This window comes from Schistocerca cancellata, chromosome 12, assembly GCF_023864275.1.
Source record: "Schistocerca cancellata isolate TAMUIC-IGC-003103 chromosome 12, iqSchCanc2.1, whole genome shotgun sequence".
In the NCBI taxonomy this organism is placed as follows: domain Eukaryota; kingdom Metazoa; phylum Arthropoda; class Insecta; order Orthoptera; family Acrididae; genus Schistocerca; species Schistocerca cancellata.
The window spans coordinates 55,818,624-55,836,389 of record NC_064637.1 but is presented as its reverse complement, the minus strand read 5'-3'; the positions used below and the strand labels follow the sequence as shown (position 1 = coordinate 55,836,389).

Sequence of the window (17,766 nt, the reverse complement as noted above, 5' to 3'; positions counted from 1 at the left end):
GTGGTGGAGGTGGCAGATTTTCGTGTGTGTACTACAGCGGTGCCAGCTGAAAACTTGATTGTGTTGCTGTGTGTCTGAGACAACAGTCTTAGGGTTCCTCACAGTATTTTATAACAACAAAAATTATTGTTGAAATTATTTGCTTGGATAGATAAAAAATCTACTCACCAAGCGGCAGCAGAACGCACACATAAAAGACTGTTGTGATTGGTAAGCTTTCAGAGCCAGTGGCTCCTTCTCCAGGCAGAAGGGTTGAAGAGGAAGGAAGAAGGGTGAAGGAAAATGACTGGAGAGGTCTAGGAAAAGGGGTATATTTTGGGAAAGTCACCCAGAACTGTGGATCTGGGGAGACTTACCGTACAGGATGAGTAGGAAAGACTGATTGTTGGTGACTGCATCGGATGAGATTTGGAAACCTGAGAACTTAAAGGTGGAAGACAGGATAATATGCAAGACAGAGATTGCTGCTAAAACATTGTGCACAAGTTAATAAGGGTGAGTAAGCTAAATACATTGTACGTAACGTAAGTGGGAGGGGGCAGTGAAAAATAGACTGGAAAGGCAATGAAAGATGTAGAAAACTAAAGAGTAGTGAAGCGAAGAGTAATAACAGTGAAGAAAGGCTCAGACGGAAGAAATTAACGTAAATTAAGGCCAGGTGGGTGGCGAGAACCAAGGAAATGTTGTAGTGATAGTTCCCACCTGCGGAGTTCTGAGAAACTGGATTCTTCCCACAGACACCCTTCTGCTTGAAGAAGGAGCCACTGGCTCCAAAAGCTTGCCAACCACAACAGTCTTTTATGTGTGTGTTCTGGTCAGTAGATTTTTTTATCTGTCCAATCAAATAATTTCATTGCATTTTACATATCAGTAAAAGTGATATGTTTATCTAAACTGCTTTACCTCTGCCTGATGAGATCTGAATTCAAAGTGTCTGAAAAGTCCCTGTACCCCTCGCTGAAAATACTACATTACAGAGGGTAGTCAGAAACATTCTGAAAAGCTCATAGGGATGTCACAGGGTAGGCTGTGCTGTGGGATCCTTATGAAAAAAATTCAATATGTTGCACCATTTCTGAGTTAATTATCATCGAAGTTAGCCAATCAGGCTGCTGCGTGTACAAATTTGAGCAGCGCGCCAGATACAATAAGCGTCAGTCGTTCTCATAGCGCAGGTGTCAGTGTACAACATTGCCCGGGCTTTTGTATGGATTGGATCCTTTCTACTGTGTCACGTCCGATATCTGTATCGGTCTCTCATTTGGTTTTAGGAAACCAAACAAAGAACATATACGGTGACACCATTCCGGTGGGCCGCTCATAAATTTGCACGTGCGGTGGCCCGATCGGCTAACTTCACTGTTAATTGACTCAGAAGTGGTGCAATGTATGAGGGTGGTTTGAAAAGTTATTGGAACGGAATAGAAAGAAAGTACTTACATCACTGAAACTGTTTTTTATTGTTTAATGTAGTCTCCTTGTAGATTAATGCACTCAATCAAATGATGTTTCAGTGCCTTGATTTCATCTTGAAAATGAGTTTCCTTGAGGCCTTCAAAATAGTTGTCAACTCTGGCTATCTGTTGTGGACTGGCAAGACAGCCAATCCACTATGACAGGAAGCCGAAAGGCATGCGTTTAAGCTCACGCAGGCTGGCGTGAGGTCTGGAACAGGTCAGGGATATGAGACTAGCAAAAATAGTACATATCTGTTGGAATACTTAACTTTAATCCATAATTGGTGAACATCGCTCTTGACGGTACATGTTTTACAACATCAATAGTAACTGGTAATGGCGCCTTGCTAGGTCGTAGCAAATGACGTAGCTGAAGGCTATGCTAACTATAGTCTCGGCAAATGAGAGCGTAATTTGTCAGTGAACCATCACTAGCAAAGTCGGCTGTACAACTGGGGCGAGTGCTAGGAAGTCTCTCTAGACCTGCTGTGTGGCGGCGCTCGGTCTGCAATCACTGATAGTGGCGACACGCGGGTCCGACGTATACTAACGGACTGTGGCCTATTTAAAGGCTACCACCTAGCAAGTGTGGTGTCTGGTGGTGACACCACACTATCAACTCTTCATTTGAAGAGAATCTTAATCCACCAAGAAAAATTTTCGGTTTTGGGAAGAGATGGAAGTCTGACAGACCATATAAGGTGAATAAGGCAGGTGTGGCAACAATTCATTCCTTAGTCTATGTAATTTTGCCATGGCGATGGCACATGTGTGCGGGTGTGAATTGTCTTCATGGAAGATGACTTTCTGCCCTTCTAAACCTGTTTTTTTTTCTTTTCTTTTTTCCCTTCGCCCCATGTATCTTTTAATGCAATTTGTCCATGAGGTTAGCGTAGTATTCTCCAGTAATTGTTTACCCAATGGGGAGATAATCTACAACCAGACTCCCCTTCACATCCCAGAACACTGATGCCATGACCTTTCCAGCTGAAGAAATTGTCTGTACTTTCTTTGGTGGCAGAGAATCAGCGTGTTTCTACTGCTTTGAGTGGACAGTGGTCTGTGTAGTTAAGATTGTATTACACTATGTGATCAGAAGTATCTGGAAATCCCCAAAAACATAAGTTTTTCATATTAGGTGCATTGTGCTGCCACATACTGCCAGATACTCCACATCAGTGACCTCAGTACCCATTAGACATTGTGAGAGAGCAGAATGGGGCGCTCTGCAGAACTCACAGACTTCGAATGTGGTCAGGTGACTGGCTGTCACTTCTGTCATGCATCTATACATGAGATTTTCACACTCCTGAACATCCCTAGGTTCACTGTTTCCGATGCGTTAGTGAAGTGGTAATGTGAAGGGACATGTACAGCACAAACGCATACAGGCTGACCTCTCCAGTTGAATGATAGAGACCGCTGACAGTTGAAGAGGGTCGTAATGTGTAATAGGCAGACATCTATCCAGACCATCACACAAGAATTCCAAACTGCATCAGGATCCACTGCAAGTACTATGAGAGATAGGCAGGAGGTGAGAAAACTTGGATTTTGTGGTTGAGCAGGTGCTCATAAGCCACACATCATGCCGGTAAATGCCAAATGATACCTCGCTTGGTGTAAGGAGGGTAAACATTGGACGATTGAACAGTGGAAAAACATTGTGTGGAATGACAAATCACGGTACACAATGTGGCGATCCAGTGGCAGGGTGTTAGTAGGGCGAATGCCCGGTGAACGTCATCTGCCAGCATGTGTAGTGCCAACAGCAAAATTCGGAGGCAGTGGTGTTATGGTTTGGTCATGTTTTTCATGGTGGGGGCTTTCACCCCTTGTCGTTTTGCATGGCACTATCACAGCATAGGCCTACATTGATGTTTTAAGCACCTTCTTGCTTCCTATTGTTGAAGAGCATTTTGGGGATGGCGATTGCATCTTTCAACGTGATTGGGCACCTGTTCATAGGGCACGGCCTGTGTCGGAGTGGTTACACGACAATAACATCCCTGTAATGGACTGGCCTGCACAGAGTCCTGACCTGAATTCTACAGAACACCTTCGGGATTTTTTGGAACGACTACTTTGTGCTGGTCCTCACTGACCGACATCGATAACTCTCCTCAGTGCAGCAGTCCGTGAAGAATGTGCTGCCATTCCCCAAGAAACCTTCCAGCTCCTGATTGAACATGTGCCTGCGAGGGTGGAAGCTGTCATCAAGGTAGCAGGTGGGCCAACACCATACTCAGTTCCAGCATTACCGATGGAGGGTGCCACAAACTTGTAAGTCATTTTCAGCCAAGTGACCGTATACTTTTGATCATATAGTGTATGTTGGAGCTAAATGAATTTGAACATGGGTTAATTGTTGGCACTCATATGGTAAGCCAACGGAGGCAGCCAAAACCTTTGGTGATTCAAGAGGCACCACATCAAAGATTTGAACCACATCCAAGGAAACTGGAGAAATGTCATCTGCTAAGTCTTAATCATAGTAAAGTACATGTTGAGTGATCATGGCACATGATCATTGAAGAGGATTGTGCCAAAAAATAAGAAGATGAAAGCTGTAAAAGTTGCTGTAGAACTGAATGTCACACTTTCTAACCCTGTCAGTGCCAAACAGAACATTAAGGGAACTCCATAAGCAGGAAATTACAGGGTGACCTGGAATTTCAAAAGCACTCACCAATGGTGCAAATGTTTGTAACAGGAAAATGTGGTGTTGAAGTCTTAAAACCTGGACTATGGAACAGTGGAAAATCCTTGATGGAATGTAACAATATTATGAGGAAGAAAGTTGCTACTTACTATATTGTGCAGATGCTGAGTCACAGATAGGCAAACAAAAAGATACTCTCACCTTTATAACTTTTGGCCATTAAGGCCTTTGTCAACCATAGACAGAGTAATTTGGTCGGATGGGTCTTTTTTGTCACTGTTCCCAACTTGTGGCTGAGTTCACATCCCAAGACTGACACATGGCGGAGATTCGATGATGGTTTCGGCAGCCATTGTGATATTCCACAGGACCGACAAGTACTATGCAAGGTCGCATACTGGTTTATGTGGGGAGGTCCATCCCACAGTAGAATGTCTGTTCTGCTCCAATTCACACAACTCGTATCATCCAGGACTGCTTTTGTGAGCACGAGGATGAATTTTCACATCCGTTCTGGTCATCGCAGTCGTCAGATCTCAATATTATTCAGCCTTTGGAGAGAAGGGTGCATAATCACTATTCACCTCCATCATCATTCCGTGAACTTGCTCCTGTTTTGCAGGTAGAATGGTAAACGATTCCCTTGAATACCAGAGAGGACGTGTATTCATCCATTCTGAGATAACTGGAAATTGTTTTGAATGCCAACGGGATTCTTCCATGTGAAGTCAACCAATAAAAATATAAATTGGAATCTTGTTATTTTAGGAATTTGTAATTTAATTAAAGATTTTTGGACATTAAAAATATTTTTTGGTCATTTTGAGGTATTAATTTTTAAAGTTTCTGAAATTTTGTAATTTTTGCCATGTTTTGAAACTTTAAAGCAACATATCCCAAAAAGTATTTGATGTACAGACCAGAAATGTATACAGATTGTTTCAGTTTATTACAGGCTTTAAAAATTTATTATAGGCTTTAGAAATGTGTGCTGTTTGACAAAATTCATCAAAATGCTACAGTTTCCTAAAAAAAACTTAAATTTTGAAAATTTCCACACTGGAATGTTTTTTTGTTTTAAAAAATCTATGCCAATCATTCAATATTTTTGAATTTGCGTGCAAAATTTCATGATGGTATTCCAAAGGGAATATATGGAATAAATTTTATTTGACTGCTATTCGTATTGTCAAATGTATCTCAACTGCACATAGTTTGGAAGCTGGTTCATTACAGTATTATTAAAATGAAATTATTGAGTCCTAATTAAGCATACTCTAGTTTGCCATTTAAAATCTGTACTAAATTATGTCAAATAAAACATAAATAACGTAAGAGATAGTATGCAGTTTTCATTTTATATAACTTTTAATTTACTGTAGTTCGTATTTGCAGAGCAACAGATGTGTGGTGTGTGTGTGTGTGTGTGTGTGTGTGTGTGTGTGTGTGTGTGTGTGTAACAAGTGAAACAAAAACAATCACTTCTATTGACAGTAATTCAGTTCAGTAGAGATAAATTGAGATAAAACTAGCAGAGCACTGCTGAGTGTATAGGACCAGCTTGTTGTGTGCGTGTGTAACTCATTAAGCACATCTCCTCAGGGGATAAAGTAGCACAAAAGAACAGGTGTCATGATTTAAAGTGCTTAATCACCGAACATGACAAGTACTAAGCACAGCCAATGAAGTGGAATGTTGCAATTGTTGTATTCCGACATGAGCGGTTCATTGTTTTATTGGGAAATCAAGCATTTTAACTCTTTGTAACACTGGCAAATATGTGCCACTTTGTCACGTGAGGATGTTCATATAGAATGAAACCATTGGGTGTTATGCACATAAAATAAAAGACCAAATAACTTTTTTAACATTCGAATTAATCAGTTGTTGAAGCACAACATGATCAATTGTTTCAGTGGGGTAAAGCATGTATTCATCAGTCACATCTATGTGACAAAGGATGAGGATGCAGCATAAAAAAGGAACTTGACTAACAGATTTTATAAAGCCATAACAGTCACTGGCATGCAGAAGTATCATGCATTTATTCCTAGGAGCTGAGACAAATGTAAAGTAGAAATTGTTTTCAATTTTAATGATTTTGATGTTCATAAAATTAATGTGTCCAGATGCTGCAGCTTGTGAACAGATTACAGGACTTGTTGCTTGTGCCTTTGACAACAAATGGTGGATGTCTTCTTTGCTATCCAGAGATGAAAAAGTAAAAGTAAACCTTATATTTGTACATCCTTGTGGACCAGCTCTTTATTTTTCATACTTAAGAAGACCAGATAAATTGAGTACAATAAAAAAATTCATACTTCGTAAATTAAATCCTGCAACAGTCACTGGAAGGACATATAGACATTCAGATGAAGAGCTGCAAAAAGGCTTAGATTGTATTGTAAAAGAACGTCTTGTTACAACGATAACCTGTCATTATCGTTTGAGAGAACTGGGTTATGTTATTACAAAGAAAACAGCAATGTAAGATCTTACACTGTAATAAGATTGTTAGTGGATAACCATAACATCTTTCTTGTTGAAGATAAGTTAAAAAGTTCTCTTTGCAAGGTTCTCAAACAACACATTTCTAAATAATAACAGCTACATGATTGCTGAATTAATAATGTCAATGTATTTGTGAAACAAAGGCATAAATGAATAAATTATTCATAGACTTGTTTGGGCATATGTTATGGTGTGTGCTAAAATATCTTCACAGTCAGCATGGTAAAGACCAAATGTGAATTGAAATTTAAGTGTGTGATTCAAATAATGTAATTAATTGGTTGTCACTCAATCAAAAATTATGATTTGACAGTCTTATTTGGTTTCTGACATATTACTTCTCAGTAACAAGTTCAAAGCCCTACAGACTATGCAGTAGGTGTTGCGCTGACCTGTTAAGTGAAATTTATTTTAATATGTTCCCACTGGAACACCATTGTTGTGTACATAGTTCCACGTAGTCAGTGTGTACACAACTTTCCCAATAGAGCGCGCCCCACTAAGCACAACAGCGCAGACGCAGCGCTCGTCCATCTCCGCACTGCGAGATGGCGCTGCCATAGAGACGGACCAAATTCTGCTTCCGCCGATCCGTGTATTAATAGGTAACGCAGCCAATGAGATTGCTGCTAATGTAGAACCTTTTCTCCTCGCGGATCACACTCGCGCAGTGATATATGAACGCGCGAGGTATTATAACGAGTGTACAGACCTCCGATTAGTCAGTCTGCATTTGTCTGCAACAGCCTGTACGAGTTCTACATTTGTCTGTACCAGTCTATAGTCAAGTTTCAGTCTGCACCCAATAAGATTACCATATTCCTGTACATAGCCGTGAAAATAAATGTATAGACACTTTTGTCAAGTATCAGAGATATATGTGAGAATAAGATTAACGTACCAATACCAAGGAACTTCAGATTGTCAATTGTAAATAGCATCCAGAACCAAGTTAAGTAATTTTTATGCTTTTTATTATTTTAATAAATGTGTGTGAAAATTAATTGTGGTGTCACAGCCAGACACCACACTTGCTAGGTGGTAGCCTTTAAATCGGCCGCGGTCCATTAGTATACGTCGGACCCGCGTGTCACCACTATCAGTGATTGCAGACCGAGCGCCGCCACACGGCAGGTCTAGAGACACTTCCTAGCACTCGCCCCAGTTGTACAACCGACTCTGCTAGCGATGGTTCACTGACAAAATACGCTCTCATTTGCCGAGACGATAGTTAGCATAGCCTTCAGCTACGTCATTTGCTACGACCTAGCAAGGCGCCACTACCAGTTACTATTGATACTGTAATCATGTACCGTCAAGAGCGACGCTCATCATTAATGAATTAAAGTTAAGTATTCCACCAGCTACGTCCTTTTTTCTAAAGTCTAATTTCCTTGTCCTGTTCCAGACCTCACGCCAGCCTGCGTGAGCTACAACGCATGCCTTTCGGCTTCCTCTAGTAAACCGGTGTTGGCTCTCCTGCCAACCCACAACATTAATCAAGTTCTGTTTAAAGTTGGTCACCGTCACTCTGCTACTCTAAGCATGCAAGTGGCATTTCTATCGTCTGCCCTAATGGCAGAAGATAAATACGCCACGATAAGACCACAAGACATATTGCTGACACTCGCCTACTTCGTTAGAGCGACAAGTCGAATAATCTGATGATGTGCGTACTGAAGGTCTTACAGTACGCACACCACAACCATCATTAAATTTGGCACATACATTAACAAATAATTTGTGCCCAATGTAAATATGTTTTTCAAAAGAAAAAAGTTCTGATTTAAAAATTTTCAAAAATCACATAATTGATAATTCAAAAATGAAGGTTTGAAAAATTTTTAATTTGGAATTTTTCGTGCAAACAACTACTAGTTCAAATGTACAAAAAATAATGAAAATCTGAGTTGTCAAGAATCAGACTGCTGGCTGATTTCACATAGGCTTACCACTACAACATATTAAGCATGGTAATGCGTTAAGATTTTGGTGTTTCCACGGTTTTGTCCAACCCCTGTATGTGCCACTGTGAGCAGTAGTGCTGCCTGCTGCATGCAGTTGCCTTCAGTCAGAAAGTGGTTGAGGTGGACCTCCATTCACTAGCAGTAGCATTTCCTGTTGACTTTGAAACCAAGTATCACTGACAATGTGTTACCCTCATCTCTGGTCTCTGTCGGTTAGAATCTTTTCCAACCTCTGTTCTCGTACTGCGTTGCAGGGCCCTGAGTGATACTCCATTCCTTGTGCACACGTTGGGCAATCCGTGTTGATATACCAACAAATCGGGCAGCTTTCTTCATGGTGTGGTCAGTCCAAGCATGATAGTTCCTTTCTGCCATTCTGTCACACCTCCTCATTGACCCTTCTTACTGCAGTGACTCCATATAATTGAGTTGCGCACGCGCGCGCGCCCACACACACACACACACACACACACACACACACACACACACACACACACACACACCACTTCACTCCCTTGACTTACATCATCAGTGGAGGGATGAGGGACACACGGCTGCCTGACACAAATTCTACATGGCCAACACTGCTCCAAAGTAACTAGTATCCATTTTCATGAGGCTTGAGGTTAGGTCAGAATGGCACAACGAATTACGTACCTTGCAGGTAGTGCAGCATAAGGTGGGTATTAAATCCAGCTGCTTTGCTCTCCTTCATGCAGATAGTGGCAATGGTGAACTGTTATTAAATGATGCACACAACATTGCAGAATTTAGTTTTCAGTTTTCTTTACATTTATTAACACATAGTTGAGCCTGGTGAACAGCTGATCAGCTTTGTAAACTACTGGATATCACTGTCTTTGCACAAGTCAGTAAGCTACAAAAATTCTGAGGATGTTCAAAATTTTCATAAGTGGCAATACTCGACAATACAACTGCACAAATTATTAGATTTGCTGTGAACGTGATACAGTAACTACACACTCTGAATGTCCAAAAATGACTCACTTAGATTTACACATTGTGACTCCCAGGTGCTGACTATCTGAAGCCGTGACCACACAAGTATTTATAGATGTGCACGTTAAACAAACTACAATTTGGTAGAATACTAATCTATTTCATTTCAGATATCAACATAAAAGATGTGAAATTTTAAAAAGATATAGGTATAACAGGTAGTGAAGTAATTTTATTTAATCAAGAGCTGTACTACTAGCAAATAGAAAAATTATCAGTACTTGTTTATGGGAGAGCAGTTTTAACGTGCGCAGGGATTCTCAGAGTTCACCAAAAAGTTTTGAAAAAGTGAAATTTTCTAATTGTAATAATTAACAAACTAACGAGTTATATAAGCAACTCTAGATATTTTTGGAAATAGAAAAGTTGAAGCTATAAAGCTATTGTACCAAATTTTTGAAAGAATTACTTTTTGGAGATTGGACCATTGTGGAACACAAAAATAACAATAGAAATTGATAAATGGAATAATACATAAAATGAAAGAAAAGGAAGCAATCACCTATAGTTGAATGATGTGTCTAACCTGTTTCCACTGTCTCATCTCTCTCTCTCTCTCTCTCTCTCTCTCTCTCTCTCTCTCTCTCTCTTCTCTCTCTCTCTCTCCCCGCCCCCCTTCCTCCCTCCCTCGTCTCACTCTAGTTTCGTAGTTTATTAGGCAGACAGGATTTAAATGAGATAGCAGCAAACACGAAAAAATACATGGCAAAATGTTTACATTCGTATTATTCTTATGGTGAGGAGAATACTGCATGTGATTCACAATTCATAAAAGTTCCTATTAGCAACCATCACTTGTCACAGGTAGGAAAATGTTCAGAACGTAGAGTTGGCCATATTGACAAACATCCTAAACAGTCTAGCCAGTCTCGGGGCGTAGAAAAAAACTCGTCTTCCACCTTTTTTTTAAATTTATTTACTGACGCAGAGGTTTTGGCACCAGTATTTATCTTTGTGCCTGCAAAGCATGCCTGTGTAGTGCTACATATATTCGACGGCAGAAGTTAGTTGTGGCAGCGCCTACCAACATTTTTCAAACTTCTGCTTACTTTGCTCTCAATTCTAAGCCGCAGGCGGTTTTTTGGATTACAAAAACCGGAAAAAAAGTGCGGCTTAGATTCGAGTAAATACGATAACCCTTGCCCTTGCAACTGCTCTAACTAATCAACAGTTAGCGTCACTGTGGCCAAAGTTGTGCGCATTTTGGGTGTCTGTGTGATATAGTATGTATGTGTGTGCTTTCATTAGACAAAGAGTAAAAAGCTCGAAAGATAGCATAAATTTTACATAACTTTTGACTGTTTGAAGGAGGAAAAGAAGAACTTTCAAATAAGCTTTTCAATCTGGAAGCAAACAGTTTACATCATAATTGAATTCTGACATTTACATGACTTGCAGGTATTCTATAAGGGGCAGTCAAATGAAAACGAGATATGTGGAAAAAAATAAGTAAATTGTTTATTATTTCAAAAGTAATTCCTATAACTGTTAATAAATTTATCTCGCTATAAGATAAAATGGTCACTGCCTTCACGGAAAAATGTTCGCGGTTGCCTATGGAACCTCGATAGTACCCAACCGTACCCGTCTTCATCCAAAGCAAATCGACAGCCACGAAATTCTTTCTTCATAACTACATAAATGTTGAAATCACATGGGAAGAGATTGGGACTATATAGAGGATGTGTAAGGGCTTCCCAGTGACATTTTTGCAGCATAGTCAAACAACCTGCCAACAAAATGCCCGGCCAGATGTCGCCGAGGTTGTTTCAGATATGTTGCAGAAGTTTCTCCCCATGCAGTTCCCATATTCTTGGAGTCCTGACGAAAGATGTCAGTGGCCGTGGATTCACTTTGGATAAAGAGGGATATCTCTGTGCACAGTTGTAATTCCAAAGGTAATTGCAAACATTTTTCCGTGAAGGTGGTTACCATCTTGTATCATTGTAATATAAATGTACTAACAGTTATGGCCGTTACTTTTGAAGTAATAAATAGCTCACTTACTTTTCTCCATCTATCTGATTTTTATTTGACTGCCCCTTATAAATCACAGATATTCTGTAAATAAAATGTTTCTATAAGAACAAACTATACTATTGTCATCAGCAATGGGCTACCATAAGTTTCCCCAAGTGCAGTTCCCTGATATTTCCCCGATTTCCAGACAAGTTTTAGCATTTTTCTGACAAATTTTGAGAACAAAAGGATAAGTTAAGATATAAATTGACAATCTGTCTTTGCAGCTGTGGTACAAGAAACAATAGTGCAAATGAGGAAATATCTAAAAAGAACCTTGCAAGCAGATGGCGTTTTCTGATGTGAGCCAAAATCTTAAGTACTAACATCAACATCTTTTGTAATGAACTGTTTTTAGATGGCAAAAGCAAGCCAATGGTGTAAGTGTTTTATTAAGACAACTGATATTTTGTTTCAATAATACAAAACACATTTGGTGGCAAAAATACGCATTTACGTGGAGTCACAAGATGGATTTAAAATACCTTCACTGTTTTCAGAAATAAAGAAGTGTATAAGGGGGAAAAATTATGTAAAGCAACACTGTAGGTGACCAGCAGTAAAATTTTGGTTCTACTATGTTCGTTATTGTCAGTTATTACCCACTGTGTTATATCTATCATGAGGGGCATTTGAAAAGTCCGTGCAAAAATAAAAATTATTTATGTGTTTAGGGTAAACCTTTTTTATTTTTCGACATAGTCTCCTTTTAAACTTACACACTTCATCCAACACTGTTCTAATTTTTTGAACCCTTCTGAATAATAGGAATTGTCCAAGTCCGCAAAATAGCTATTAGTTGCTGCAATCACCTCCTCATTTGAATAATATCTTTGTCCAGCCAGTCATTTCTTCAAATTGGGGAACAAATAGTAGTCCGAAGGAGCCAGGTCTGGAGAATATGGGGGATGTGAAATGATTTGGAATCCTATTTCCATAAATTTTGCGACCACAACTGCTGAGGTGTGTGCTGGTGCATTGTCGTGATGAAAAAGGACTTTTTTGTGGTCCAATTGACGGCGTTTTTCTTGTACATTGGTTTTCAAATGGTCTAATAACAATGAATAAAATGCACCTGTAATAGTTTTACCCTTTTCCAGGTAGTCGATGAGGATTATCCCTTGTGAATCCCAAAGACAGTCACCATAACCTTTCCAGGCAAAGGAATGGTCTTCCTCTTTTTTGGTGCAGATTCTCCCTTGGTAACCCATTGTTTAGATTGTTGTTTTATCTCAGGAGTATAGGAATGTATCCATGTTTCATCCACAGTGACGAAACGATGCTTAAAGTCCTGCAGATTCTTCTTGAACAGCTGCAACAATCCTTGCAACACTTCACATGATTCCGTATTTGGTCAAGCGTGAGCAATCGCAGAACCCATCTTGTGGTTAGCTTTCTCATGTCCAAATGTTTATGCAAAATATTATGTACCCATTCATTCAAGATGCCCACAGTACTAGCAACCTCACGCACCTTAACTCTTCTGCCATCCGTCACCATATCATGGATTTTATCAATGGTTTCTGGAGTTGTAACCTCCACACGGCGTCCGGAATGTTCAGCAGCACTTTTGCCCATATGGCCACTCTGAAAATTTTGAAACCACTTATTAACTGTTCTAATCGAAGGTGCAGAGTCACCGTAATATTTAGCAAGCTTCTCTTCAGTCTCCTGAGGCGTTTTGCCTTTCATAAAGTAATGTTTAATCACCACTCGAAATTCTTTTTCGTCCAGTTTTTGGCAATCACTCGATGTCCTTGTTTCACGCGAATGCCAAACACAAAGAAATAGACCAATATGGCTGAAACTTGGTGTGCATTTCTTTCCAAAGATGCTACTAAGTAAACATGACCTTGATACACGCTGGTGGTGCCATCTCTTAGGCTTTGCACGAACTTTCCAAATGCCCCTCGTATTTTACAGGAGTCGTGCGATTTTTCTTTTGAGAAATATATGAACACATAGCATACAAACTGCAAGCAACTGACATAATTTTCTTCTCCTTATTGTCCATACTTTCTAACATATAAACTACTTTTGAAGTGCCAAAATGTACTAGACCAAAAAAGTCTATAAAACGCCACACTGTACAAAGTACAGGGTGATTCAAAAAGAATACCACAACTTTAGGAATTTAAAACTCTGCAACGACAAAAGGCAGAGCTAAGCACTATCTGTCGGCGAATTAAGGGAGCTATAAAGTTTCATTTAGTTGTACATTTGTTCGCTTGAGGCGCTGTTGACTAGGCGTCAGTGTCAGTTGATGCTAAGATGGCGACCGCTCAACAGAAAGCTTTTTGTGTTATTGAGTACGGCAGAAGTGAATCAACGACAGTTGTTCAGCGTGCATTTCGAACGAAGTATGGTGTTAAACCTCCTGATAGGTGGTGTATTAAATGTTGGTATAAACAGTTTACAGAGAATGGGTGTTTGTGCAAAGGGAAAAGTTCTGGACGGCCGAGAATGAGTGATGAAAATGTAGCACGCATCCAGCAAGCATTTGTTCACAGCCCAGGAAAATTGACTCGCAGAGCTAGCAGAGAGCTGCAAATTCCACAATCAACTGTATGGAGAGTCCTACGAAAAAGGTTAGTTATGAAACCTGAACGTCAACTATCCGAGGCGATGGATCGGCCGCCAGGCAGCCTGTGACAGAGCACTTCATCACTGGCCTCCAAGAAGCCCTGATCTTACCCCCTGCGGTTTTTTCTTATGGGGGTATGTGAAGGATATGGTGTTTCGGCCACCTTTCCCAGCCACTATTGATGATTTGAAACGAGAAATAACAGCAGCTATCCAAACTGTTACGCCTGATATGCTACAGAGAGTGTGGAACGAGTTGGAGTATCGGGTTGATATTGCTGGAGTGTCTGGAGGGGGCCATATTGAACATCTCTGAACTTGTTTTTGAGTGAAAAAAAACCTTTTTAAATACTCTTTGTAATGATGTATAACAGAAGGTTATATTATGTTTCTTTCATTAAATACACATTTTTAAAGTTGTGGTATTCTTTTTGAATTACCCTGTACTTGTGGTGAGACAGTCGCAATTCCTGAAATCCAGCACCTATGGCCTCTGGCTTGCTGAGGAATACCGCAGTCCTGGGTCCATGGATAAATCATGAAAATCCACAGCATTATGGCACACATAGATAGATGCAGCCAGTGGGCAGATTGGTGAGACCAGATCTGACAGGCAGGGCCTGCACATTAGTGAGAACCGAATGGCTTCAGATCGGCAAGCCCGATCCGTTACAGATACCCACAGAAATGGTCTGTGGTTTTGGCCCGTTGTGAGAATCCACTCTTGTGGATGAGATTGCGGTGATCAATCCGTGCAACAGATAACTTGTTCAAATATTTTGAGAATCAATAATAATGTAGATAGGTAGCAACTCCCATTAAAAAGGATTGCTGAGCCGCAGACAAGCTCATAGAAAAGACAATCTCACACTCACAACTAAATTTTCAGGCATAGCTTTTGTCAGAAAACAGGAGCGCACACACACACATTCACACAATCGCTCATGACTGTCATCTTCGGTCACTGTATCTACAATCTCTGATAATCATATCCAAACAAACCACTCCTCATGCCTCCCCACCTCTCGTCGGCAGCTACTAGGCTGGCGGCAAAAAGAAGTGGCAGCACTGACTGCGAGCTGATGGGGGTGGTAGGAAGGAGAGAGCTGGAATGAGATTTTCAGTCTGCAGCGGAGTGTGCGCTGATATGAAACTTCCTGGCAGATTAAAACTGTGTGCCCGACCGAGACTCAAACTCGGGACCTTTGCCTTTCGCGGGCAAGTGCTCTACCATCTGAGCTACCGAAGCACAACTCACGCCCGGTCCTCACAGCTTTACTTCTTCCAGTATCTCGTCTCCTACCTTCCAAACTTTACAGAAGCTCTCCTGCGAACCTTGCAGAACTAGCACTCCCGAAAGAAAGGGTACTGCGGAGACATGTCTTAGCCACAGCCTGGGGGAAGTTTCCAGAATGAAATTTTCACTCTGCAGCGAAGTGTGCGCTGATATGAAACTTCCTGGCAGATTAAAATGGTGTGCCCGACCGAGACTCGAACTCGGGACCTTTGCCTTTTGCGGGCAAGTGCTCTACCATCTGAGCTACCGAAGCACGACTCACGCCCGGTCCTGCACGACTCACGCCCGGTCCTCACAGCTTTCGAGTCTCGGTCGGGCACACAGTTTTAATCTGCCAGGAAGTTTCATATCAGCGCACACTCCGCTGCAGAGTGAAAATCTCATTCTGGAAACATCCCCCAGGCTGTGGCTAAGCCATGTCTCCGCAGTATCCTTTCTTTCAGGAGTGCTAGTTCTGCAAGTTTCGCAGGAGAGTTTCTGTAAAGTTTGGAAGGTAGGAGACGAGATACTGGCAGAAGTAAAGCTGTGAGGACTGGGCGTGAGTCGTGTTTCGGTAGCTCAGATGGTAGAGCACTTGCCCGCGAAAGGCGAAGGTCCCGAGTTTGAGTCTCGGTCGGGCACACAGTTTTAATCTGCCAGGAAGTTTGAGGAGAGAGCTGATGGGGGTGGTAGGAAGGAGAGAAGCAGTAGTGATGAGGGAGTAGGGAAATGGCACGTGTATTCAGCTGCACCCAATGAGCGTTGATGCGTGACACCTCAGTAAATGAACCATTTCATCTGCTGAGACAACAACAAGATTTTTCCAGCCTTTTTGTTTTCCAAATGTGCTTGATATTTCCTTGATATTCCTGATGTGTTTGAAATTCCCTGAGTTCCAGAACCTGTGGCAATCCTAACAGTGAATAATGAAATTCTGTTCGAACAAGAAGTTAGTTGTACAAAATAACTATTGTATATGCCAGTGTTAATGAAAAGAGGTGAAACAAGGAAGAGAAAACATTGCCATCAGGAGTTCTTTAAGAACAACCCCATGTCACTCTGTTACAAGTGGCTGCAATCTCTGTGTGCAGGGTCCACCCGCAGGTGCTGAGCCTGGAAGCCCTGGTCGCCTCCCTGGGGGACGAGGAAGTGGCCACAGTGGACGGTGGCATGGATCCGGCAGCCTCCAGCGTGGGCGTGACGCTGGTGGCGGGCCACGCGGAAGTGGCCGCCGTGCTGACGCCATTTGTCATCACGGATCTTCCCGGGTAGCGTCGACCCTGACTGATCACTCTGATCGCCTCACACTGAGTGAGCTCATTCCACAGTGGCACTGCAAACTAATAAAGGAGCTTTTAAAATCATAAGTGTTATGAATTGTTCAGTGGTGGCTTATGATTCTTCCACAACCTTGTCTCTCCACTTGTCCTAAGATCCAAATTTCCATTTTACATACACACACACACACACACACACACACACACACACACACACACACACATGTACGTACGCGGAACGTTATCCCGGACACACACACTGGGTGTTTTAGGTGTGTGCGTCCGCTGGCGCGCCGCCATGATTCAGGGTGTATACGACCCGGGACAACCGGGAAATCCGGGAAAAACCCGGGAATTTTTTCATCCGGGAGAAAACCGGGAAAAACCCGGGAATTTTTCGGAATTCCTGGAATTTTTCATTGTTTTAGCTTTCAGTTAAATTTTTTAATTTGGCTGCAGAATTGATTCTCTAGCAAAGAATGTTATTGTATCCTGCTACTGGAGAATGATACTGCATCAATAAAATATAAACGAGAGGGGGAAAAAATAAAACTTTAGTGACAAAGGAAATGTGCAATTTACAACAACAAAAAACCGTGCACGCACAAGCGTTTGAAAATAGCAAAAATATGTCAAAGGCCGTAGGGCGCAGACTGTAATTCTTCGTAACAATAAACTGCTTGCTATGAGCATGACGTCACAACTGTTCACATTAGGTTCGTTTGACCAATTGCCAGCGGTCTGTTGGGCATGCGCATTTGACTCGCGTATAAGCAGTACCTTCTCCCGCTACTTGAAGTTTGACTGTTAACTGTGTCGGTAGTAGCAGCAAGCAGCCAGATGCAAACGAGAAAAATTTTTTTCGTGCGCCATAGCTGCCAGTTTCACGCTTGCACAAAGTTGTCTGAGTTGTAGTGGGCAGGGGGTTAACCTCCACGTGACGCGTGTTTACGTTAAGTGATTTCGCTGCTTCTCTTCGTGTACAGCTCCCAAG

General features: G+C 41.4%; 1 protein-coding gene across 2 annotated transcripts in view; it reads left to right on the top strand.

The window, feature by feature from the left end:
• LOC126109646 (zinc finger protein 791-like) overlaps nt 1-16,841 on the top strand; it is a 91,706-nt gene extending 74,865 nt beyond the window's left edge. For both annotated transcript variants that reach the window (XM_049914695.1, XM_049914694.1), the window contains one exon: nt 16,587-16,841. In XM_049914695.1, the coding sequence (XP_049770652.1) occupies nt 16,587-16,767 (181 nt within the window). In that variant the 3' untranslated portion in view covers nt 16,768-16,841. The remainder of the gene's footprint in view (nt 1-16,586) is intronic.
• The last annotated feature ends 925 nt before the right edge of the window (nt 16,842-17,766 follow it).